The 26,503-nt window shown below is 52.0% G+C and overlaps 1 protein-coding gene across 4 annotated transcripts in view; it reads right to left on the reverse strand.

The window, feature by feature from the left end:
• Positions 1–26,503, reverse strand: part of TPP2 (tripeptidyl peptidase 2) — a 252,335-nt gene that overhangs the window by 136,206 nt on the left and 89,626 nt on the right. For all 4 annotated transcript variants that reach the window (XM_075336693.1, XM_075336691.1, XM_075336694.1 and 1 more), the window contains exons 15-17: positions 1,924–2,000; positions 1,386–1,489; positions 1,108–1,262 (exon numbers count right to left, since the gene is read on the reverse strand). In XM_075336693.1, coding sequence (XP_075192808.1) covers positions 1,108–1,262; positions 1,386–1,489; positions 1,924–2,000 — 336 coding nt within the window. The remainder of the gene's footprint in view (positions 1–1,107; positions 1,263–1,385; positions 1,490–1,923; positions 2,001–26,503) is intronic.

The raw sequence follows: 26,503 nt of genomic DNA on the forward strand, positions 1-26,503 counted from the left end.
ACCCGCAATGGGTACCTCAACCTTAACAACACCGCCGACATAGTGGGGTGAGAAGGGAGCATGCCGGGGACCCCGTGGGGGTCCACTTTTCTTCCAACCGACAACTAAGTTATGAGAATGCATGAGTGGATGTGTGCCTCCTTCCACACAAAGCATAAAACTGAGGAGCCCATGATCCACGGGAGGGTGTATAGGCAGAGGGGAGGGGTTACACTTTTTAAAGTGTAATACTTTGTGTGGCCTCCGGAGGCAGAAGCTATACACCCAATTGTCTGGGTCTCCCAATGGAGCGACAAAGAAATAGCAGCTGCCCTCACCCTCCCGTACTGGACGTTGTGTCACAAACCAGTGTAAGGCTGTGGGCGCACATTACGTTATTTTGTGAAGATTGTGGTCCAAATCTGCATGTCTATCTGTATCCCAGCTATTCCAGGAAAGTCATTGACAATTCTGAAGTGCTGTGCACATATTGCTTACTTTTTAATGTCAATTGTTGGGTGGAATTGCTATAAAAAAAAAAAAACAAAAACACACCATTGACTTCATTAAGAAAAACACATGCTTTTTTTTCTGCCAGACACAGCAGATTTGATTTAGAAAATTTCTACACCAAATCTGCAATGTGTGTACATAGCATAAAGCTCCGTGCTGCAGTAGAGAACAGGGGGTTGGCCGCTGGTTCCATGCTTTTGCTACCTGCCAGCCCCCAGATACTCGCTTCTATCTAGTCTAAGAACAGGGGGCGTAGCAGTGGGGTGGCTGCTGGCTCCATGCGTTACCTACCTTCTACGCCCACCTGTTCTAAGACTGGATAGCAGCAAGTATCGGAGGGCTGGCAGATAGGAAGAACATTGAGTCGGAGGCCACACCGGTGTTCTCTGCTGAAACACACAGCCTTACACTGGTCTGTGATGTAACGACCCATACGGGAGGGGTGAGGGGCAGCTTCTATTTTATTGGTTTACAAGTGATCTAAAGGTACTAGAACTGCAGTGGCCAGCTCAGCTTCATAGTGTATGAGGGCAGGGACAGTACAACATTTTTTTTTATTTTTTTTTTTATCTCCCCTTTAAACCAGCTATAATGAAAACCGATATCACCACTCACCAGCACGGGAAATGCTTCTGTCACAGAACCATTCTCAGGTAAAGATGTGAATTTGTAAAACTCATGACTTCTGTAAGCCTTCTGCTTCACCAGCTGAACCGCATGAAGGACAAACTTGGAAGCGACGTCTGCAGATCGAGAGTTCACCGTCACCTCTGGTAGAAGAGGGGAAGAAAGAATTATCAAACCTTTCTTGAAAGTAAAATCTTAAAATCCCTTCCATAAATGTGTGTCCTGTGAATCTACAAGACATAAATGTATCTCATATTGTAACTTACCAGCCCATGTAGCACCAGAAGGAACTTCAATAAAATGCCGCTGAATCTGACCAGGTTTGAAACTAATATCCCTGCACTCCATGTCATACGAAGAATCGCTGAGTCTGAGAAGCAGTAAAAATAAAGCACAATACGTAAATAGCTTTTGTAAGATAAGGAATTAGAGAGGGATCAATAAGAGCGGAGATTGGAAAAATTCACTTCTTAATCTGTTCCACTTGGTATGAAGAAAAAAAAAAAAATATATATACCTAGAAAATTCAAAGAAAATAGCAACTGGACTAAATAGTTACATAAACCAGGGTCTATACAACTAAAGTACGGCCAGTGTAGTCTCTAAACTGCCACAGCCAGATTTATTCCAAAACAACATTTCTACAAATAATTTGCCCCTTATGTTGTTTTCTGTGCAGTCTTCCTTTTGTGATTGGATCTTGCAGCTATTTGAGGCATTATATGAGAATATTCCTAGAACCAGACAATGAGCCAACAAATACATTCCTATAACCGGGCAATGAACCATGTTACTAGCACTCACTTTGCTGGAATGACAACAGTTACTGGAACTCTGAATAATGGACCAGAATTTGGAGCAGATACATCATAACCACAAATCTGCAAAACACAAAGTTACAGGCCAATGGGCATCACACGGAGTACAGAACATGCAAGACTGAACACACGCAATATTACAAACTGTAAGTTAATGTTAAAGGTGATGTCCCCATTCACAAAGTATCAGTCCTAGGGAGCAAAAAAAACAACAAGACAAGGGTGCGTAAAGAGCGTGCTAAGTCCACTGCTAAGTCACCACTACTTCTCCCGATGTCTGATACAGGCTGCAGCGCTGACTGCTAGTCAGCGACCTCAGCGGCCGTGAGCGGAGCATCCCGCCTGTATATATGGGCAGAGCTATGGAGTGCATTGATTGGCTGACACATTTGGCGTACAGTTCGTGCTGCAGCAAATACAAAATACTAGGAGCTGCAATAGAGACTCATCACTGACTCCAGAGGTAGGATGGGAAAGCCAGATTTGTTGTTTTTTTTTTCTTTTTAAATAAAAAAACAAACCAACAGTCTATTGAGAAACACCATCAAGTTTTGTTTTTCTATTATTTTAGTTTGATGCCGAACCTTAACCCCTTAACGACCGCGGGCCGTAAAATTACGTCCTAAATGACAACGTTACTGCCCGCGGTCCTCCGGCGGCAGCATGCTGCGATCGGCACACATCTCAGCTGATTTTCACAGCTGAGATGTGTGCCTGCTAGGCACGAGCAGAATCGTTATCTGCTCGTGCCGATTAACCCCTTATAATGGCGCTGTCAATACATGACAGCGCCATTATAAGCACGATTGCGGTAATGTTTTCCTTACCCCCCGATACCGGAAGTCACGTGACGCGATCACGTGACTCCCGATAGTTGTCATGGTAGCACAGGGTCATGTGATGACTCCTGTACTACACCTGACTTGGTTTCACTTTCGCTGTGCCCGGGGCACAGCAAAAGAGAAAGAGAGCGTATCTGCTGTTTACAGCCTTGTAGCTGTGATCAGCAGATACTGCAGAGCGATCGGAATGCTGATCGCAATAGCCCCCTAGGGAGACTAGTAAAATAAAAAAAAAAAAAAAAAAAGTTAAAAAAAAGTTTTAAAAAATTAAAAAAAAAACAAAAAACCTAAAAAGTTCAAATCACCCCCCATTCGCCCCATTGAAAATTAAAGGGTTAAAAAAAATAAAAAATATACACATTTGGTATCGCCGCGTTCAGAAACGCCCGATCAAAATATAAAATCAATGAATCTGATCAGTAAACGTCGTAGCGGCAAAAAAATTCAAAACGCCAAAACGATGTTTTTTTGTCGCCACAACTTTTGCGCAAAATGCAATAAGAGGCGATCAAAAACGTAGCATCTGCGCAAAAATGGTACCATTAAAAACGTCAGCTCGAGACGCAAAAAATAAGCAGTCATTGAGCCATAGATCCTGAAAAATGAGAACGCTACGGGTCACGGAATATGGCGTAAAACGTGCGCCACTTTTTTCGGACAAACTTCCGATTTTTATTTAACCCCTTATATAAAAGTAAACCTATACATGTTTGGTGTCTACGAACTCGCACTGACCTGAGGCATCACACCCACACATCAGTTTTACCATATAGTGAACACAGTGAATAAAATATCTCAAAAACCATAGTGCTATCGCACTTTTTTTGCAATTTTTCAGCATTTGGAATTTTTTTGTCATTTTCTAGTACACTATATGGTAAAACTGATGGTTTCATTTAAAAGTACAGCTCCAGCTCGTCCGCAAAAAATGAGCCCTCCCATGACCATATTGACTGAAAAATAAAAAAGTTACGTCTCTCAGAAAAAGAATGGCGAAAAAAAAAAACGGAAAGCGAAAAATCGGCCAGTCGTGAGGGGGTTAAAGGGAACCTGTCAGCAGAAATTTTGCACTAAACATAAAAAAGATTCCCCCTCTGCAGCTCCTGGGCTGCATTCTAGCAAGGTTCGTGTTATTATTGTGCCCCCTTTTAGACCAAAACAAATACTTTATAAAGTGGTACCTTTTTGTATGCAGATACTGTAAATGGTACACGGGGGCGGGCTGCCTGGTGTCTGTTATTCTGCCTCCTGCCGCTTTAGGCCGTCCCCTTTCGCTCATTTCCATAGCTGTGGACGAAGCTCAGTGCTCCAGAGGTCCCCGCGCATGCCCAGTGCCCATCTCTCGTGGATGAGCACTGTGCCCAGTGTCACCGCTGGTGACGTGTGCGCAGGCTTTAGAGTATGGGCGGCGCTTTGATTTTCATTACCAAGTAACCACCTATAATCGCGTGACCGCGCTTTCCCCCTCTGCCTCCTTCGTTCTGCGCAAGTGCGGGCCTGCTGACCCCACGTTACCTCTTTCCCATCTTGCCCTGAGGCAGGAAACAGATGGGAGGAGCGCGGAGCAGGACAATCCTGCGTCTAATCCTGATCGGTGGTGTCCTGCTCCGCGCTCCTCCCATCTATTTCCTGCCTCAATACTGCTGTATTGTCTTTTGTCAATGTTTGTACAACAGGAAAAAAAAAAAGTGATAACTTTTTGGTGATGTTCAATAAAAATAAATGTAAACAACGGTGATTCTTTAAACGTGTGAGGGAGAATTATAATAGTGAGAAACCGTACCACCATCAGAGGCAGCTCACTGACAGCTCACAGGTGACTGATTCTATATCTGCTGTAGAATGGGAAAGACTATAAAAATATTTATTTTTTTAAAGAAAATCTAATTCCAAAATATAATTTTATGTCAAAAACACATGCCATAAATTATAAGTAAAAACTGCCTTCAAAAAGGTGTCCATATCCTTTATAGGGATTGTCCACTACTTATGATAGGTTGATAGTTAAGATTGGTGGGGGTCAGAAAAGTCTAAAAAGAAGGGAATTTTGTTTACTTACCGTAAATTCCTTTTCTTCTAGCTCCAATTGGGAGACCCAGACAATTGGGTGTATAGCTACTGCCTCCGGAGGACACACAAAGTATTACACTTAAAAGTGTAAAGCCCCTCCCCTCTGCTATACACCCTCCCGTGCATCACGGGCTCCTCAGTTTTGGTGCAAAAGCAGGAAGGAGGAAACTTATAAATTGGTCTAAGGTAAATTCAATCCGAAGGATGTTCGGAGAACAGAAACCATGACCAAGAACAATTCAATCTGAACAACATGTGTACACAAAGAAAACAACAGCCCGAAGGGCACAGGGGCGGGTGCTGGGTCTCCCAATTGGAGCTAGAAGAAAAGGAATTTACGGTAAGTAAACAAAATTCCCTTCTTCTTTGTCGCTCCATTGGGAGACCCAGACAATTGGGATGTCCAAAAGCAGTCCCTGGGTAGGTAAAAGAATACCTCGATAAAAGAGCCGTAAAACGGCTCCTTCCTACAGGTGGACCACCGCCGCCTGAAAGACCCGACTCCCTCAGCTGGCATCTGCCGAAGCGTAGGTATGCACTAGATAGTGCTTTGTGAAAGTGTGCAGACTCGACCAGGTAGTCGCCTGACACACCTGCCGAGCCGTAGCCTGGTGCAGCAATGCCCAGGACGCACCCATGGCTCTGGCGGAATGGGCCTCCAGCCTGAAGGGACCGGAAGCCCAGCAGAACGGTAGGCTTCAAGAATTGGTTCCTTGATCCACTGAGCCAAGTTGAGTTGAAAGCCTGCGACCCTTTACGCTGGCCAGCGACAAGGACAAATAGCGCATCAGAGCGGCGCAGGGGCGCCGTACGAGAAATGTAGAGTCTGAGTGCTCTCACCAGACCTAACAAGAGCAAATCCTTTTCACATCGGTGAACTGGATGAGGACACAACGAGAGTAAGGAGATGTCCTGATTGAGATGAAAAGGGAATACCACCTTATGGAGGAATTCCGGAACCGGACGCGGAACCACCTTGTCATGGTGAAACACCAGGAAAGGAGCCTTGCATGATAACGCTGCCAACTCAGACACTCTCCGAAGTGAGGTGACTGCTACTAGAAAAACCACTTTCTGCGAAAGACATGTGAGCGAAATATCCCTCACGACCAACCCTTTTCCAATCCGGATTGAAGAAGGACAGAAAAGTGGGCAAGGCAAATGGCCAGGGAGAAAAACCCCTGAGCAGAGCACCACGACAGGAAAATTTTCCACGTCCTGTGGTTGATCTTGGCGGACGTTGTTTTCCTAGCCTGTCTCATAGTGGCAATGACCTCTTGAGATAATCCTGAAGACGCTAGGATCCAGGACTCAATGGCCACACAGTCAGGTTGAGGGCCGCAGAATTCAGATAGAAAAAACGGCCCTTGAGACAGCAAATCTGGTCGGTCTGGCAGTGCCCACGGTTGGCCGACCGTGAGATGCCACAGATTCGGGTACCACGACCTCCTCGGCCAGTCTGGAGCGACGAGGAGGCGCGGCGGCAGTCGGCCCTGATCTTGCGTAACACTCTGGGCAACAGTGCCAGAGGAGGAAACACATAAGGAAGCCGAAACTGCGACCAATCCTGAACTAAGGCGTCTGCCGCCAGAGCTCTGAAATCTTGAGATCGAGCCATGAATGTTGGGACCTTGTTGTTGTGCCGTGACGCCATTAGGTCGACGTCCGGCATCCCCCAGCGGCAACAGATCTCCTGAAACACGTCCGGGTGAAGGGACCATTCCCCTGCGTCCATGCCCTGGCGACTGAGAAAATCTGCTTCCCAGTTTTCTACGCCCGGGATGTGAACTGCGGATATGGTGGATGCTGTGGCTTCCACCCACAGCAGAATCCGCCGGACTTCCTGGAAGGCTTGCCGACTTCGTGTCCCACCTTGGTGGTTGATGTAAGCCACCGCTGTGGAGTTGTCCGACTGAATTCGGATCTGCTTGCCTTCCAGCCACTGCTGGAACGCTTTTAGGGCAAGATACACTGCCCTGATCTCCAGAACATTGATCTGAAGTGAGGACTCTTGCTGAGTCCACGTACCCTGAGCCCTGTGGTGGAGAAAAACTGCTCCCCACCCTGACAGACTCGCGTCCGTCGTGACCACCGCCCAGGATGGGGGTAGGAAGGATTTTCCCTTCGATAATGAGGTGGTAAGAAGCCACCCCCGAAGGGAAGCTTTGGTTGCCTGAGAGAGGGAGACGTCCCTGTCTAGGGACGTCGGCATCCTGTCCCACTTGCGTAGGATGTCCCATTGAAGTGGACGCAGGTGAAACTGCGCGAAAGGGCTGCTTCCATTGCTGCCACCATCTTCCCCAGGAAGTGCATGAGGCGCCTCAAGGGGTGCGACCGACCTTGAAGGAGAGATTGCACCCCTGTCAGTAGTGAACGCTGTTTGTCCAGCGGAAGCTTCACTATCGCTGGAAGAGTATGAAACTCCATGCCAAGATATGTCAGCGATTGGACCGGTGTCAGATTTGACTTTGGAAAATTGATGATCCACCCGAAACTCTGGAGAATCTCCAGAGTAACGTTGAGGCTGTGTTGGCATGCCTCTTGAGAGGGTGCCTTGACCAGCAGATCGTCTAAGTAAGGTATCACTGAGTGACCCTGAGAGTGGAGGACCGCAACTACTGTAGCCATGACCTTGGTGAAAACTCTTGGGGCTTTCGCCAGGCCGAACGGCAGTGCCGCGAACTGAAGGTGTTCGTCTTTTATGGCGAAGCGCAAGAAGCGCTGATGCTCTGGAGCAAATGGTACGTGGCGATAAGCATCCTTGATATCTATCGATGCTAGGAAATCTCCTTGGGACATTGAGGCGATGACGGAGCGGAGGGAGTCCATCCGGAACCGCCTGGTCCTTACGTGTTTGTTGAGCAGTTTTAGGTCCAAAACAGGACGGAAGGACCCGTCCTTCTTTGGAACCACAAACAGGTTGGAGTAGAAACCGTGACCCTGTTGCTGAAGAGGAACCGGGACCACCACTCCTTCTGCTTTCAGAATGCCCACCGCCTGCGGAAGAGCCTCGGCTCGCTCGGGAGGCGGAGATGTTCTGAAGAATCGAGTCGGAGGACGAGAGCTGAACTCTATCCTGTAACCGTGAGACAAAATGTCTCTCACCCAACGGTCTTTTACTTGTGGCAGCCAGGCGTCGCAAAAGCGGGAGAGCCTGCCACCGACCGAGGATGCGGTGTGAGGAGGCCGTAAGTCATGAGGAAGCCACCTTAGTAGCGGCACCTCCGGCGGTCTTTTTAGGGCGTGATTTAGACCGCCATGCGTCGGAGTTCCTCTGATCCTTCTGAGGCCTTTTGGACGAGGAGAATTGGGACCTGCCCGTACCCCGAAAGGACCGAAACCTCGACTGTCTCCTCCTCTGTTGGGGTGTTTTTGGTTTGGCCTGGGGAAAGGATGTTTCCTTTCCCTTGGATTGTTTGATGATTTCATCCAATCTCTCACCAAACAAGCGGTCGCCAGAAAATGGCAAACCAGTTAAGCACTTTTTGGAAGCCGAATCTGCCTTCCATTCCCGTAGCCACAAGGCCCTGCGTATTGCCACCGAATTGTCGGCCGCAACCGCCGTACGGCTCGCAGAGTCCAGGACAGCATTAATAGCGTAGGACGCAAATGCCGATGTTTGAGAGGTTATGGACGCCACCTGCGGCGCAGACGTACGTGTGAGTGCGTCAATTTGCGCCTGACCAGCTGAGATAGCTTGGAGTGCCCATACGGCTGCGAATGCCGGAGCAAAGGACGCGCCGATAGCTTCATAGATGCATCTCATTAGGAGTTCTATCTGTCTGTCCGTGGCATTTTTGAGCGTGGACCCGTCAGCCACTGTTATAAGACGTTTAGAGCCACGTCCGGACAGAGTCCTGGATTGCGACCTCCGCCCCATCCTCTAGAGGGTCCTCAACCCTTGAAGAAGTCGGGGAAGATTCCAAGCAAGGCTGCTTAGCCGGACTGGGACTGCGGTTCGTGCCGGAGTACCCCACGTCATAACTAGAGGCCACCCCAGGAACACGCTTCGTCGCAGACCGACAGAGGCCTGGGGCGATCTCGCAGTGCCCGGGGCCTGTTTAAGGGACCGGTCTGGACTGCAAACTCCTAGTCTCTTAGCCGACCACTTGTCCATAGCCTGAGACATGGATAGGGAAAATGACCCAGAGAGTTTCTTAGCAAGCTGTAACTCTGTCCCTGCCGCTTGGACCGGGAACGCCGGCGAAGCTGTTATCTGTGCAGTGCCTGTAATATAGGCGCACAAGAGGTTAAAATAAGCCAGTGTTTTGGCACCCTTACTCTTTAAGAGCAGACAACAGCCTGTCGTCCGCAGAGTAATCAGCGAGGGTATACAGCCAAAAACAATAATGCTGCCGAACAGTGAAATCATATAGATAGACACATACATATATACACACCTCTCTCTCTCTCTCTCTCTCTATATCTCTATATCTCTATATCTCTATATCTCTATATCTCTATATCTCTATATCTCTATATCTCTATATCTCTATATCTCTATATCTCTATATCTATCCATATACATATACATATACATATACAGATATAGATATTGCGGCACCCAGGGGGTGACAACACCCTAGGAAGACCACCTTTGAAAAACTGCCCAGTGCTCAGTGAGGGGGAAGGAGGTAGCAACGTATGCTCCAGCCCTCCCTACGTTATGATGCAGGTGTCTGCAGGAATCCGGTGGTCTATAGGGATCAGTGTGGGGGGGCGGAGGACAGCGAGGTGTGCTCCAGCCCTCACTGTCGGCAACCCACCGACCCTCCCGCCCCTCTCCCTGACTGGCAGGCTCAGGGGCGGGAGTGTGAACCCACTAGGCCGCAAAAGCCGGGGATTCAAGTAAAACCGCGGCCGGCAAACATGCATGGTCGGCGCGGTAGTCCCGGACAAAGAATGCCCACCGCAATCGCAGCTGCGTCTGAAGCCAAGGTGCTTCAGGCACCGTGCCAACGGGGACACAGAGTACCTGTAGCTGCAGGGTGTCCCTGACGATACTCAGTCTCCGGCAGGGGCTGCGGATGTGGCTTGTAGCCCTCAGATTCTCTGACCCGGATCTCCCTCAGCTGCAGCCAGAAGTGTTGAAAAAACATGGCTGACGGCGTTCTCTGAGGAGGAGGGAGGCATGGGCGTGTTCACACAAAAGTGCGGGAATCTGGTGCCCCAGCGTGGGTAGTGAGGGGGGGGCGGAGGACAGCTCAATGTACTACAGCCCTCACTGTCGGCGTCACACCGACCGTCCCGCCCTTTTTCCTGACTGGCAGGTCTGAGGGCGGGAGAATCCCATACTAGGCCGCAAAAAGCCGGGGATTAAAGTTGAAATCGCGGCCGACCGGCAGTGCACGGTCGGCGCGGTAGTCCCGGACCCACACGCACGCCGCAGTCGCTGCAGCGTCTGTGCCCAAGGTGCTTTATGCGCCGTCCCAACGGGGACACAGAGCACCTGGAATATGCGTTACTAGGCAGAAGCCGGAGACTAGAGTGTAAGCGCAGCCGGCCACAAGCGCGGTCCCGGCGCACTAACACGCCCAGCAGTGCTGCAGCGTGTACGACACAAGCGCGCCATGCGCCGTCCCCAAGGGGATACAGAGTACCTCGCAGTAGCAGGGCCATGTCCCTGACGATACTCAGCTCCTGTCCAGCAGATTCCCAGGGGCTGCGGAGGGAGCACGGTCCCAGTGTCTAGAGACCGATTATGGATCCCACTTCACCCAGAGCCCTGCAGGGATGGGGAAGGAAAGAAGGGAGAAGGGAATTTTGTTACTTACCGTAAATTCCTTTTCTTCTAGCTCTTATTGGGAGACCCAGACGATTGGGGTATAGCTACTGCCCTCTGGAGGCCACACAAAGCACTACATTAAAAGTGCAAGGCCCCTCCCCCTCTGGCTATACCCCCCCGTGGTATCACGGGTTCTCCAGTTTTAGTGCCAAAGCAAGAAGGAGGAAGCCAATAACTGGTTTAAACAAATTAACTCCGAATAACATCGGAGAACTGAAAAACCGTTCAACATGAACAACATGTGTACCCGCAAACAACAAAAAAACATCCCGAAGGACAACAGGGCGGGTGCTGGGTCTCCCAATAAGAGCTAGAAGAAAAGGAATTTACGGTAAGTAACAAAATTCCCTTCTTCTTCAGCGCTCTATTGGGAGACCCAGACGATTGGGACGTCCAAAAGCTGTCCCTGGGTGGGTAAATAAATACCTCATGTTAGAGCTGCAAAACAGCCCTCCCCTATGGGGGTGTCACTGCCGCCTGCAGGACTCTTCTACCTAAGCTGGCATCCGCCGAAGCATAGGTATGCACCTGATAATGCTTGGTGAAAGTGTGCAGACTGGACCAGGTAGCTGCCTGGCACACCTGTTGAGCCGAAGCCTGGTGACGTAATGCCCAGGACGCACCCACGGCTCTGGTGGAGTGGGCTTTTAGCCCTGAAGGAACCGGAAGCCCCGCAGAACGGTAGGCCTCTAGAATTGGTTCTTTGATCCATCGAGCCAGGGTGGCTTTAGAAGCCTGCAACCCCTTGCGCGGACCAGCGACAAGGACGAAAAGTGCATCGGCACGGCGTATGGGCGCCGTGCGGGAAATGTAGATTCTGAGTGCTCTCACCAGATCTAGCAAACGTAAGGCCTTTTCATACCGGTGAACCGGATGAGGGCAAAAAGAAGGCAAGGAAATATCCTGATTAAGATGAAAAGAGGATACGACCTTAGGGAGAAACTCCGGAATGGGGCGCAGCACAACCTTGTCCTGGTGGAACACCAGGAAGGGAGCCTTAGATGACAGAGCTGCCAGCTCAGACACTCGCCGAAGCGATGTGATTGCAACAAGAAACGCCACTTTCTGCGACAGCCGAGAAAAGGAAACTTCCTTCAGAGGCTCGAAGGGCGGCTTCTGGAGAGCAACTAGTACCCTGTTCAGATCCCATGGATCTAACGGTCGCTTGTACGGGGGCACAATATGACAGACCCCCTGCAGGAACGTGCGCACCTTAGGAAGACGTGCTAGACGCTTCTGAAAAAACACGGATAGTGCCGAAACTTGCCCTTTAAGGGAGCTGAGCGACAAGCCCTTTTCTAACCCCGATTGCAGGAAGGAAAGAAACTTGGGCAATGCAAATGGCCAGGGAGACACTCCCTGAGCAGAGCACCAGGACAAGAAAATCTTCCACGTTCTGTGGTAGATCTTAGCCGAATTCGACTTTCTAGCTTGTCTCATTGTGGCAATGACTCCCTGAGATAATCCAGCAGATGCTAGGATCCAGGACTCAATGGCCACACAGTCAGGTTCAGGGCCGCAGAATTCTGATGGAAAAACGGCCCTTGGGACAGTAAGTCTGGTCGGTCTGGCAGTGACCACGGTCGACCGATCGTGAGATGCCACAGATCCGGATACCACGACCTCCTCGGCCAGTCTGGAGCGACGAGTATGACGCGGCTGCACTCGGATCTGATCTTGCGTAGCACTCTGGGCAAGAGCGCCAGAGGCGGAAACACGTATGGGAGCTGAAACTGCGACCAATCTTGAACCAAGGCGTCTGCCGCCAGAGCTCTTTGATCGCGCGACCTCGCCATGAATGCCGGGACCTTGTTGTTGTGCCGGGATGCCATTAGGTCGACGTCCGGCACTCCCCAGCGGCGACAGATTTCCTGAAACACGTCCGGGTGAAGGGACCATTCCCCTGCGTCCATGCCCTGGCGACTGAGGAAGTCTGCTTCCCAGTTTTCTACGTCTGGGATGTGAACCGCGGATATGGTGGATGCTCTGTCCTCCACCCACATTAGAATGCGCCGGACTTCTTGGAAGGCTTGCCGACTGCGCGTCCCTCCTTGGTGGTTGATGTATGCCACCGCTGTGGAGTTGTCCGATTGGATTCGGATCTGCTTTCCTTCCAGCCACTGTTGGAAGGCCAGTAGAGCAAGATACACTGCTCTGATCTCCAGAACATTGATCTGAAGGGTGGACTCCTGCGGAGTCCACGTCCCCTGAGCCCTGTGGTGGAGAAATACTGCTCCCCACCCTGACAGACTCGCATCTGTCGTGACTACTGCCCAGGATGGGGGCAGGAAGGATCTTCCCTGAGACAATGATGTGGGAAGGAGCCACCATTGTAGAGAGTCTTTGGCCGTCTGGGAAAGCGAGACTTTCCTGTCCAGGGACGTTGACTTCCCGTCCCATTGGCGGAGAATGTCCCATTGAAGTGGGCGCAGATGAAACTGCGCAAAGGGAACTGCTTCCATGGCTGCCACCATCTTCCCTAGGAAATGCATGAGGCGCCGCAAGGGATGCAACTGGCCCTGCAGGAGAGATTGCACCCCTGTCTGTAGTGACCGCTGCTTGTCCAGCGGAAGCTTCACTATCGCTGCTAGAGTATGAAACTCCATGCCAAGATACGTTAGTGACTGAGTCGGTGATAGGATCGACTTTGGAAAGTTGATGATCCATCCGAAAGACTGTAGAGTCTCCAGCGTAGCATTCAGGCTGAGTTGGCATGCCTCCTGAGAGGGAGCTTTGACCAATAAGTCGTCTAGGTAAGGAATCACCGAGTGTCCCTGAGAGTGCAAGACTGCTACCACCGCCGCCATGACCTTGGTGAAGACCCGTGGGGCTGTCGCCAGACCAAATGGAAGAGCTACGAACTGAAAATGGTCGTCTCCTATCACAAAACGTAGAAAACGTTGATGTTCTGTAGCAATTGGCACGTGGAGATAAGCATCTTTGATGTCTATTGAGGCAAGGAAGTCTCCTCTGGACATTGAGGCAATGACAGAGCGGAGGGTTTCCATCCGGAACCTCCTGGCGTGCACATGTTTGTTGAGCCGTTTTAGGTCCAGAACAGGACGGAACGAGCCGTCCTTTTTTGGAACCACAAAGAGATTGGAGTAAAACCCTTGCCCTTGTTCCTGAGGAGGGACTGGGATAACCACTCCTTCCGCTTTTAGGGAATCCACCGCCTGCAGCAGAGCATCTGCTCGGTCTGGATGTGGGGAGGTTCTGAAGAACCGAGCTGGAGGACGAGAATTGAACTCGATTCTGTACCCGCGAGACAAAATGTCCGTCACCCACCGGTCTTTGACCTGTGACATCCAAATGCCGGAAAAGCGGGAGAGCCTGCCCCCGACCGGCGATGCGGAGGGGGGGGGCTGGAAGTCATGAGGTAGCCGCTTTGGAAGCGGTACCTCCATTTGCTTTCTTGGGGCGTGTGTGAGTCCGCCACGAATCTGAGTTTCTTTGCGTCCTCTGAGTCCCTTTGGACGAGGTAAATGGTGTCTTGCCCGAACCTCGAAAGGACTGAAACCTCTGCTGCCACTTTTTCTGCTGAGGTTTGGGTGTTCTGGGTTGTGGTAAAGAGGAGTCTTTACCCTTGGACTGCTTAATGATGTCAGCCAATGGCTCGCCAAACAGTCTCTCTCTAGACAAAGGCAAACTGGTTAAACATTTTTTGGAACCAGCATCTGCTTTCCAGTCCTTTAACCACAAGGCTCTGCGCAAAACTACCGAATTGGCGGACGCCATTGAGGTGCGACTGGTAGATTCTAGGACCGCATTGATAGCGTAAGACGCAAACGCCGACATCTGCGTGGTAAGGTGCGCCACTTGCGGCACTGCTGGATGCATGATAGCATCCACTTTTGCTAAGCCAGCTGAAATAGCCTGGAGTGCCCATACGGCTGCGAATGCCGGAGCAAACGACGCGCCTATAGCTTCATAGACAGATTTTAACCAAAGGTCCATCTGTCTGTCATTGGCATCTTTAAGTGAAGCGCCATCCTCCACTGCAACTATGGATCTAGCTGCAAGTTTGGAAATCGGGGGGTCTACCTTTGGACACTGTGTCCAGCGCTTGACCACCTCAGGGGGGAAAGGGAAACGCGTATCTTTAGATCGTTTAGAGAAACGCCTTTCTGGGTGAGCGTCGTGCTTCTGGATTGATTCTCTGAAGTCAGAGTGATCTAACAAAGCACTCAATTTACGCTTGGGATAAAGGAAACGAAACTTTTCCTGTTCCGCAGCCGCCTCTTCTGCTGAAGGGGCTGGGGGAGAAATATCCAACAGCCTATTGATGGCTGAGATAAGGTCGTCTACCATGGCATCCCCATCCGGGGTATCCAGGTTGAGAGGGGTTCCAGGAGTGGATTCCTGATCACTCTCATCAGACACATCACAGGGAGACTGATTGCGCTGAGACCCTGAGCAGTGTGATGACGTCGAGGGTCTTTCCCAGCGAGCTCGCTTAGGGTGGCTGGGGCCATCATCTGAGTCATAATCCTCGGCCTGTGAAGCCGGGGACCCCCCTGTGGGCTGGATACATTCCAAGTAAGGGGGACCTGAGGACAGAGGCCTCGCCGTGCCCAGAGACTGAGCCCCATGCATAGATTGCAAGGTCTCAAGGATTTTTGCCATAGATACAGACATATTATCTGCAAAAACTGCAAAGTCCGTCCCTGTCACCGGGGCAGAACTTACAAGCGTCTCAGCCTGGGTCGCTACCTCTCCTGACTCCGGCTGGCGAAGCAGCACCGGGTCGGAGCATTGCACACAATGGGGGTCATCAGAGCCTGCTGGTAGATTAGCCCCACATGCAGCACACGCAGTATACACAGCCCTTTTTGCCTTGGCCGCCTTGCGTTTTGAGGATGACATGTTGCTGCTTCCACAGAGCGATCTGGGATATGCAGCCAGAAGCGCACCTCACAGTGCAAGAAATACAATATCTATATAACTGTATCCAGTACACTGATACACAGTGAGGCACTAGAGGGACCAGCACAGAAAAATCGCTTACCGCCCGCTTAAAAAGCGGGTGTGTGGTCGCCAGATAGCCCCTAGTCCAGGTCTCCCAGAGCCTTGCGTCCTTCCTCCAGCCAGGCATGCATGTAATGGCTGCCGGCGTCTCGAGAGAGGAAGGGGGGCGGGCCCTGGGCGTTCCTGGCCAAGAGCGGGAAGCCTGCTTCCCTCTGTGCCAAGTGAGAGGGCTGGAGCATGTAAATCAGGCTCCAGCCCTCGTCGCTGCTTGCGAACAGCGTCTCTCCCCTACCCTGAATGACAGGGTGGGGGCGGGAACGAAACGGAGCTGCCGGCGTCCTAGGCCCAAAAAAGCCGGGGACTAAAGTTATAACCGCCGCCGCCGTAAAAGCGCGGACGGCGGATCCCCGGCGCACCACAAGTCACAGCAGCGCCGCCCGGTCCAGAGGGGGTCGGCGCTGCGTTCCCAAACACAAACAATCCCCCAGTAATCTGTAGGGACACCAACTCCACGTTGCGGTCCCCGGCGCACTATAACACCCAGCCAGCCCGGAGTGTGTCTGTGCCTGCCGGGGACACAGAGTACCTGTAAGATGCAGGGCCCTGTCCCTGATCGTGCTCCTGCTCCGAATCCATCAGGTTCTAATGGGTCTGTGGATGGAGCCCGGCATCAGAGCTGAGAGGCCGGCAGGATCCCACTTCCACAGAGCCCTACAAGGGGATGTGGAAGGAAAACAGCATGTCAGGCTCCAGCCCTGTACCAGCAATAGGTACCTCAACCTTACAACACCATCCAGGGGTGAGAAGGGAGCATGCTGGGAACACTATATGTGTCCTCTTTTCTTCCATCCGACATAGTCAGCAGCTGCTGCTGACTAAAATCTGTGGAGCTATGCATGGAATGTCTGACCTCCTTCGCACACAAAGCTAAAACTGGAGAACCCGTGATACCACGGGGGGGTATAGCCAGAGGGGGAGGGGCCTTGCACTTTTAATGTAGTGCTTTGTGTGGCCTCCAGAGGGCAGTAGCTATACCTCAATCGTCTGGGTCTCCCAATAGAGCGCTGAAGAAATTTTGTTACTTACCGTAAATTCCTTTTCTTCTAGCTCCAGTTGGGAGACCCAGACGATTGGGTGTATAGCTACTGCCTCCGGAGGCCACACAAAGTATTACACTAAAAAGTGTAAGGCCCCTCCCCTTCTGCATATACACCCCCCGTGGGATCACGGGCTCCTCAGTTTTAGTGCAAAAGCAAGAAGGAGGAAAGCCAATAACTGGTTAAACAAATTCACTCCGAAGGAACATCGGAGAACTGAAACCATTCAACATGAACAACATGTGTACCCGAAAAAAACAAAAATCCCGAAGGAAACAGGGCGGGTGCTGGGTCTCCCAATTGGAGCTAGAAGAAAAAGGAATTTACGGTAAGTAACAAAATTCCCTTCTTCTTCGGCGCTCCATTGGGAGACCCAGACGATTGGGACGTCCAAAAGCAGTCCCTGGGTGGGTAAATTAATACCTCAAGTTAGGGCTGTAAAACAGCCCTTCCCTACATGGAGGCAACCGCCGCCTGCAGGACTCTTCTACCTAGGCTGGCATCCGCCTAAGCGTAGGTATGCACCTGATAATGCTTGGTGAAAGTGTGCAGACTCGACCAGGTAGCTGCCTGGCACACCTGCTGAGCCGTAGCCTGGTGCCGTAATGCCCAGGACGCACCCACGGCTCTGGTAGAATGGGCCTTCAGCCCTGATGGAACCGGAAGCCCAGCAGAACGGTAGGCTTCAAGAATTGGTTCCTTGAACCATCGAGCCAGGGTGGATTTGGAAGCCTGCGACCCTTTACGCTGACCAGAGTCAAGTACAAAGAGTGCATCCGAGAGGCGCAGGGGCGCCGTGCGGGAAATGTAGATTCTGAGTGCTCTCACCAGATCCAACAAATGCAAATCCATTTCATATCGATGAACTGGATGAGGACAAAAGGAAGGTAAGGAGATATCCTGATTGAGATGAAAGGGGGATACCACCTTAGGGAGAAACTCCGGAATCGGGCGCAGCACTACCTTGTCTTGGTGAAACACCAGGAAGGGAGCTTTGGCTGACCGCGCTGCTAGCTCGGACACTGTCCGAAGAGATGTGACCGCTACCAGAAAGGCCACTTTCTGTGAAAGTGAAACATCCCTCAGAGGCTCGAAGGACGGCTTCTGGAGAGCAATTAGTACCCTGTTCAGATCCCATGGGTCTAACGGCCTCTTGTACGGAGGGACAATGTGACAAACCCCCTGCAGGAACGTGCGTACCTGAGGAAGTCGTGCTAGGCGCTTCTGAAAGAATACAGACAGCGCTGGGACTTGTCCTTTAAGGGAGCCGAGCGACAAACCTTTTTCCAAACCAGATTGCAGGAAGGAAGAAAAGTAGGCAATGCAAATGGCCAGGGAGACACTCCCTGAGCAGAGCACTAAGATAAGAATATCTTCCACGTCCTGTGGTAGATCTTGGCAGACGTCGGCTTCCTAGCCCGTCTCATGGTGGCAATGACGTCTTGAGATAATCCTGAAGACGCTAGGATCCAGGACTCAATGGCCACACAGTCAGGTTCAGGGCCGTAGAATTCAGATGGAAAAACGGCCCTTGGGACAGTAAGTCTGGCCGGTCTGGTAGTGCCCACGGTTGGCCGACCGTGAGATGCCACAGATCCGGGTACCACGACCTCCTCGGCCAGTCTGGGGCGACGAGGATGGCGCGGCGGCAATCGGAGCTGATCTTGCTGTGTGAAGTCGAGGGTCTCTCCCAGCGAGCTCGCTTAGGCTGACTGGGACTGTCGTCCGTGCAGAGCCTTCAGTCTGGGATGTATGGGACCCCCTTGGAGCACGTATTAGTTCCAACTGAGGGAGACCGGGGGGCATTGATTCAACAGTGCCCATTGTCTGAGTCACCGGCCTGGACTGCAAAGTTTCTAGAATCTTGGTCATAGTCCCAGACATTTTATCAGCAAAAAACTGCAAACTTTGTCCTCTGGACAGTTTCACAGGTGGCTCTCTCTGGGCCACCACTAGCAGAGACTCTACCCAATGGGGGTTAGTGGAACCTGCCGGTAAAACAGCCTCACATGCGGTACAGACAGCATAGAAAGCCTGTGCCTTGGCACCCTTGCTTTTCTGCGGACGACATGCTGTTGTCTCCTCAGAGCAATCTAGGGGTATATAGCCAAGAAGCGACCGTACAGTGCAATATAGGTACAAGCATAAAGTACACAAAACACTGTGGCACTAGTGGGGTCAGCACCAAGGTGCTGCTTACCGCCCGCTTAAGCGGGTGTGTGGTCGCCAGAATCCCTTGACCGGGTCTCCCAGAGCCTGTGTCCGTTCTCCAGCTTAGACTGCATGCAGGAATGGCTGCCGGCGTCCTGTGAAGAGGGGCGGGCCGTGGGCGTGCCCCAGACAAAGAGCGGGAAGCTGGCGTCCCACTGTGCCCAGTGAGGGGGCTGGAGTATGTAAATAAGACTCCAGCCCTCGGTGCTGACCATTGTACAGCGTCTCGCCCCTTCCCTGACTGGCAGGCCCGGGGGCGGGAAGGAAACGAAACTAGGCCGCAAAAGCCGGGGACTCGATTTATAAGCGCTGCCGTCGTAAAAGCACGGTCAGCGCGGAAGTCCCCGGCGCACCACAAGTCTCATCCGCGCCGCAGCTTCTAGCAGCGGCCGGCGCGGCAGTTTCCCACACATTAACTCACTCAGCTAAGCTGCAGTGAGTATAGCCCCAGCGCGCAGCGCTGTTGTCCCCGGCGCACTAACACACCCAGCATGCTGGTGTGTGTGTGTGCGTGGTCTGTACGGGGACACAGAGTACCTTAACGTTGCAGGGCCTTGTCCCTGACGATACTCAGCTCCATTCCAGCAGGATCTCCGGGTCTGTGGATGGAGCCCGGCCTCAGAGCCTGGAGGCCGGTAAGATCCCACTTCACCCAGAGCCCTCAGGGGGATGGGGAAGGAAAGCAGCATGTGGGCTCCAGCCTCCGTACCCGCAATGGGTACCTCAACCTTAACAAACACCGCCGACAAAAGTGGGGTGAGAAGGGAGCATGCTGGGGGCCCTAGTATGGGCCCTCTTTTCTTCCATCCGACATAGTCAGCAGCTGCTGCTGACTAAACAGTGGAGCTATGCGTGGATGTCTGACCTCCTTCGCACAAAGCATAAAACTGAGGAGCCCGTGATCCCACGGGGGGTGTATATGCAGAAGGGGAGGGGCCTTACACTTTTTAGTGTAATACTTTGTGTGGCCTCCGGAGGCAGTAGCTATACACCCAATCGTCTGGGTCTCCCAATGGAGCGCCGAAGAAAACAGCATGTGGGCTCCAGCCTCCGTATCCGCAATGGGTACCTCAACCTTAACAACACCCGACCAGAGTGGGGTGAGAAGGGAGCATGCTGGGGGCCCTATATGGGCCCACTTTTCTTCCATCCGAAATAGTCAGCAGCTGCTGCTGACTAAGTTGTGGAGCTATGCTTGCATGTGTGCCTCCTTCGCACAAAGCTTAAAAACTGAGGAGCCCGTGATGCACGGGAGGGTGTATAGCAGAGGGGAGGGGCTTTACACTTTTAAGTGTAATACTTTGTGTGTCCTCCGGAGGCAGTAGCTATACACCCAATTGTCTGGGTCTCCCAATGGAGCGACAAAGAAAAGGACAAATCCTAAATAGCAATGCCCGATTTTCAATTAAACAATGAAGCGGGCCTGACACACCTAACAAGGGACTGAGCATCAGTCAGGTTTACAAAGCCTGGAAAGACTAACAGCCGAAGATGAAGAATGAAAGATTGCCACTAACATACGCTGCAAGCTGCTGCCTCATGACAAGTTCTGAGCAAAGAAAGTACTGTGCAGAAATACAAGTCTCTGTACCCACTCCCTTCAAGTAGAATGGTGCACCCCTTGGTAAGTAGAGCCTTGACGTCAATAAGTCCCATCCTTCACATACCCTCGTCATCACAGTAGACCCAGGCCTCCATCCCAAGACCTCAGTCATGCACCTGGTTTTCATGTTCTGTTCATTTTGTCAAGAGCATGTACCCAGTATAGGCAGATATCTGTCATTTTATGGATGAAGTGTCCGCAATATGTAGAAAATAAATAAAAATGGACATGTCCATTTTTGATCTTACTTCCACTCAATTCTATGGGTTCGCGAGAAGAAATAAACTGCATCTATATTCCATCCCTGTTTTATTGCCCTTAACTGGATTAGTCAAATGTCAACCAATGGTGAAAATTCATTCATGACCCAAAAAGGCTAAAATTTAATTCAGCACTATGATGAGAGAAAACACAAAAAGAGAATTTTGTTTACTTACCGTAAATTCTTTTTCTTATAGTTCCGTCTTGGGAGACCCAGACCTTGGGTGTTTAGCTCCTGCCTCCGGAAGACACACAAAGTACTACACCTAAAAGTGTAGCTCCTCCCTCTGAGTTTATACACCCCCTGGTGAGCCAGTCCCAGCAAGTTTAGTGCAAAAGCTGAAGGAGAATAGCCACCCACAAGTAGAACAGAGCAAGAGCCGGAACAACCGGAGACTCTGTCCACGACAACAGCGGGTGAAAACACGCGGAACAAGGAAATTGGCAACAGGGAGGGTGCTGGGTCTCCCAAGACGGAACTATAAGAAAAAGAATTTACGGTAAGTAAACAAAATTCTCTTTTTCTTTATCGTTCCTTTGGGAGACCCAGACCTTGGGACGTTCCAAAGCAGTCCCTGGGTGGGAAAAACAGAAAAACTAAGAAGTAGGCAGAACCTAACTTCACAAGTGGGCGACAGCCGCCTGAAGGATGCGTCTGCCCAAGCTCGCATCTGCCGAAGCATGAGCATGCACTTGGTAGTGCTTCGAGAAGGTATGCAGGCTAGCCCAAGTGGCAGCCTGACAGACTTGTTGAGCCGCAGCCTGGTGCCTAAAAGCCCAAGAGGCACCGACAGCTCTGGTCGAGTGTGCTTTGATCCCCGGCGGGGGAGGCGCCTGCGTTCTCTGGTAGGCGTCCGAAATGGTCGACCTAATCCAACGGGCTAAGGTCGGCTTAGAAGCAGGGAGGCCCTTGCGCCGACCTGTGGTTAGCACAAAAAGAGAGGTGCACCGCCTAAGCGCAGCGGTGCGAGACACCTAGATCCGGAGAGCACGCACCAGATCTACAGTATGTAGAGCTTTTTCAAAGCGATGAACAGGGGCCGGACAGAAGGAAGGTAAGGTAATGTCCTGGTTAAGGTGGAAGGGAGAGACCACCTTAGGAAGAAAGTCCGGAGTCGGACGGAGAACCACCTTGTCTTGATGAAAAACCAAAAAAGGTGACTCCGAAGAGAGCGCAGCTAAATCAGAGACTCTCCTGAGAGAAGTTATGTCAACCAGAAAGGCCACTTTCTGTGAAAGACGATACAAAGAAACCTCCCTAAGAGGCTCAAAGGGGGGTTTCTGCAAGACCGTGAGAACCAAGTTAAGGTCCCAGGGGTCCAAGGGCCGCCGGTAAGGCGGAATGATGTGAGACGCGCCCTGCATGAAGGTGCGGACCTGAGCCAGCCGAGCGATACGCCGCTGGAACAGAACTGACATAGCCGAGACTTGTCCCTTGAGAGAGTTGAGGGACAGTCCTAGCTGCAGACCGGACTGTAGAAAAGACAGAAGAGTCGGCAAGGAGAATGGCCAAGGAGGATGGCCGGTAGAGCGACACCAGGACAGGAAAATTTTCCAAGTCCTGTGATAGATCTTAGCGGAGGAAGACTTGCGGGCCCGAGTCATAGTGGAGATGACTTCAGGAGGAATACCAGAAGCCGTCAAAATCCAGGACTCAAGAGCCACGCCGTCAAATTGAGTGCCGCAGAATTCGGGCGGAAAAACGGACCTTGCGAGAGTAGGTCTGGACGGTCCGGGAGATGCCACGGCATCTCTACGGACAGTTGGAGCAGGTCCGGATACCAAGCTCGCCTGGGCCAGTCCGGTGCAATGAGGATGACTCGACGACCCTCCATCCTGATCTTGCGCAGGACTCTGGGCAAGAGAGCTAGAGGGGGAAACACGTAGGACAGACGAAACTGGGACCAGTCCTGAACCAGAGCGTCCGCGGCGAAGGCCTGAGGATCGTGGGAGCGAGCCACGTAAACAGGAACTTTGTTGTTGTGACGGGATGCCATTAGGTCCACGTCCAGAGTGCCCCATTTGCGGCAGATCGACTGAAATACTGCCGGGTGCAGGGACCACTCGCCACCGTCCACGCTTTGACGGCTGAGATAATCTGCCTCCCAGTTGTCCACGCCTGGGATGTGGACTGCGGATATGGTGGACCTGGAGTCTTCCGCCCATTGAAGAATGCGTTGTACCTCTATCATTGCCAGGCGGCTGCGTGTCCCGCCTTGATGATTGATGTAGGCAACCGCTGTCGCGTTGTCTGACTGGACTCGAATGTGCCTGCCCGTCAGCAGGTGGTGAAATGCTAGGAGAGCTAGAAGCACGGCTCTGGTTTCCAGCACATTGATTGAAAGAGCTGACTCGGATGGAGTCCAAGTGCCCTGTGCTCTGTGGTGGAGACATACCGCTCCCCAGCCGGATAGACTGGCATCCGTGGTGAGAATCACCCAGGACGGGGCCAGGAAGGAGCGCCCTTGGAACAGGGAGAGGGGCCGAAGCCACCACTGAAGAGAGCTCCTGGTCCGTGGCGACAGAGCCACTAACTTGTGTAAGGAGGAAGGCTGCTTGTCCCAACAGCGGAAATGTCCAGCTGCAGGGGGCGCAGATGGAACTGGGCAAAGGGAACAGCCTCCATGGACGCCACCATTTGACCCAGCACCTGCATCAGACGCCTGAGGGTATAACGGCGGGGCCTCAGGAGAGAGCGCACCGCCAACTGGAGTGACAGCTGTTTGTTTAAGGGCAACTTCACAAGTGCCGGCAAAGTCTCAAACTGCATCCCTAGGTACGTGAGACTCTGGGTCGGAGTCAGAGTGGATTTGGGAAGATTGACAAACCACCCGAATTGGGCTAGAGTGGCGAGAGTGAGCGAGACACTCCGCTGACAGTCTGCGCTGGATGGAGCCTTGACTAGAAGGTCGTCCAGGTAAGGGAGCACTGCCAACCCCTGGAGGTGCAGAACCGCAACCACTGCTGCCATGACCTTGGTGAATACCCGAGGGGCCGTGGCTAACCCGAAGGGGAGAGCCACGAATTGGAAATGATCTTCTCCTATTGAAAAGCGTAGCCAACGCTGGTGTGAAACTGCAATTGGCACATGTAGATAGGCATCTCTGATGTCGATGGAAGCGAAACCTCGACTGATTCCTACCCTGGGCAGGTTTCCTGGTCTTGGTTTGTGGCATGGAAGTACTCTTCCCGCCAGTAGCTTCTTTAATAATTTCATCCAGCTGTTCACCGAACAGCCGGGAACCAGCAAAAGGGAGCCCAGCAAGGTACTTCTTTGAAGAAGCATCTGCCTTCCACTCTCGAAGCCACAAGATCCTGCGGATAATGAGGGAATTAGCCGAAGCCACCGCAGTGCGGTGAGAAGCCTCTAGCATGGCAGACATGGCATAAGATGAAAAAGCTGAAGCTTGAGAAGTTAAGGCAACCATCTCGGGCATAGATTCCCTGGTGAGGGAATGCATCTCCTCTAGAGAAGCAGAGATGGCTTTGAGAGCCCACACTGCTGCAAACGTTGGGGAAAACGCGGCCCCCACAGCTTCATACACGGATTTGGCCAGAAGGTCAATCTGACGGTCAGTGGCATCCCTAAGGGAAGTGCCATCAGCCACCGACACAACGGTCTGGGCTGAGAGCCTAGACACCGGAGGGTCTACCTTTGGGGAGTGAGCCCACTCCTTGACCACCTCAGGTGGAAAGGGAAAACGGTCATCAGAACCACGCTTTGGGAAGCGTTTGTCAGGACAGGCCCTGGGTTTGGTCACAGCGGACTGAAAAAAGGAGTGGTTAAAGAACACACTCTTTACTCTCTTAGGCGAGGTAAACTGGTGCTTTTCTGCCAGAGAGGGATGCTCCTCTGATACTGGCGGATTGAGATCCAGTACAGAATTAATGGAAGCAATCAAGTCACCAAGTTCTGAGTCCCCCTCGGAAAGAGCAATGGGGCACATGGAGTTAGCCTCCGAGCCCCCTGTAAAGGCATCCTCCTCATCTTGCGAGTCAGCTCTTGAATCAGAACCGCGGGATGAGGAGGGAGGGGAAACCCTGCGGCGCCTCTTAGGAGGACGGGATCTGTGCCCTGATGATGAATCCTCTGTGAGCTCCAGTGGACGGAGGTCAGATGATAGGGATCCTAAAGGACCCTTAGCGAGAGCATTAGAAGCACCCTGTGAAGGGGGCTGATGCATATTCATCAAAGTCCTGGACAGAAGTCCCATGGACTCAGCAAATGACTGGGAGATAGACCTAGAGAAGGACTCTACCCAGGCCGGGGGTTCAGCCACACGTGCAGAAGTAGCCTGAGAGACCACTGGGGGTGAGACTCCAGGCTGTGGCACCTCCAAGTTAGAGCAGACATCACAATGTGGATAGGTGCTCGGTTCAGGCAGCAGGAGCTTACATGCAGCGCATACAGTATAAAGCTTTGGGGCCTTGCTCCTCGTGTGAGACATGCTGCTGGAGTGGGGACAGCCTCTACAAAGAGAATGAACCCCAGGGAGTATATACAGAGGTCCACAACCAGAGACCGGCTGTAGCTTACCAGACCGCTGGAAGCGGTGTTGTGTGCCCTCCAGATCCAGAAGCCCGGACCCCCAATGCACAGCACCTCAGCAGGGATGCAGAGTGCAGGATGGCCCAGCGCAGAGTGAACCCTGTCCAAGAAAATGGCCGCCGGAGCGAAGAGAGGGGGCGGGACAGGGGGGCGTCCCTGTAAGAAAGCGGGATCTGGAGGGCCATAGAGACCTGCAGGGGAGGAGTCACGCACAAGCAGTGGGGAGTGTCCCTCCCCTGTGCAGGAAAGCCGCCGGGAGGAGCCGTGCCTGTCCCTCTGCATGAGTGACATGCGAGGGCAGGTAACAGAAACTAGGCCTCCGGCGAAGCCGGGGCCTAAATTTGAGCAGCGAGGCCGACGCGCAGGCACCATCGGCGCAGTTCTCGGGCGAAAGCCAGAGAACCCATCGGAAATTCCAAAAACAAATACAGCAAACACACTCTCCCCATACAATAAAGGACAGGGACCCCCCAACATATGAACGTCTCAGGTACTTAGCTGCTGAGACGCAGGGCCAGGTCCCTGGGGATGAGTGCTCCGGTCCAGCAGAGCCCTCAAGGGGCTGTGGACGGAGACCGGCCTCCTGCCAGGCATGGAGACCGCGCTAGCTCCCACTTCAATCCAGAGCCCAGGAGGGATGGTGAAGGAGCACGGCATGTAAGGCTCCAGCCTTGGAAATCAACCTTAACAACACCACCGACACAGTGGGGTGAGAAGGGACATGTCGGGAGTCCAGACGTGGACCCGCATTTCTTCAATCTTCAATGAGAATGCATGTGTGGATGTATGCCTCCTGAATACAAAGCGATAAACTGGCTGGGACTGGCTCACCAGGGAGTGTATAAGCTCAGAGGGAGGAGCTACACTTTTAGGTGTAGTACTTTGTGTGTCCTCCGGAGGCAGAAGCTAAACACCCAAGGTCTGGGTCTCCCAAAGGAACGATAAAGAAAACGAAGGGAATTTTGTTTACTTACCGTAAATTCCTTTTCTTCTAGCTCCTATTGGGAGACCCAGACAATTGGGTGTATAGCTTCTGCCTCCGGAGGCCACACAAAGTATTACACTTTAAAAAGTGTAACCCCTCCCCTCTGCCTATACACCCTCCCGTGCATCACGGGCTCCTCAGTTTTGGTGCAAAAGCAGGAAGGAGGAAAAACTTATAAATTGGTCTAAGGTAAAT

This window comes from Anomaloglossus baeobatrachus, chromosome 2 (assembly GCF_048569485.1).
Source record: "Anomaloglossus baeobatrachus isolate aAnoBae1 chromosome 2, aAnoBae1.hap1, whole genome shotgun sequence".
Classification (NCBI taxonomy): domain Eukaryota; kingdom Metazoa; phylum Chordata; class Amphibia; order Anura; family Aromobatidae; genus Anomaloglossus; species Anomaloglossus baeobatrachus.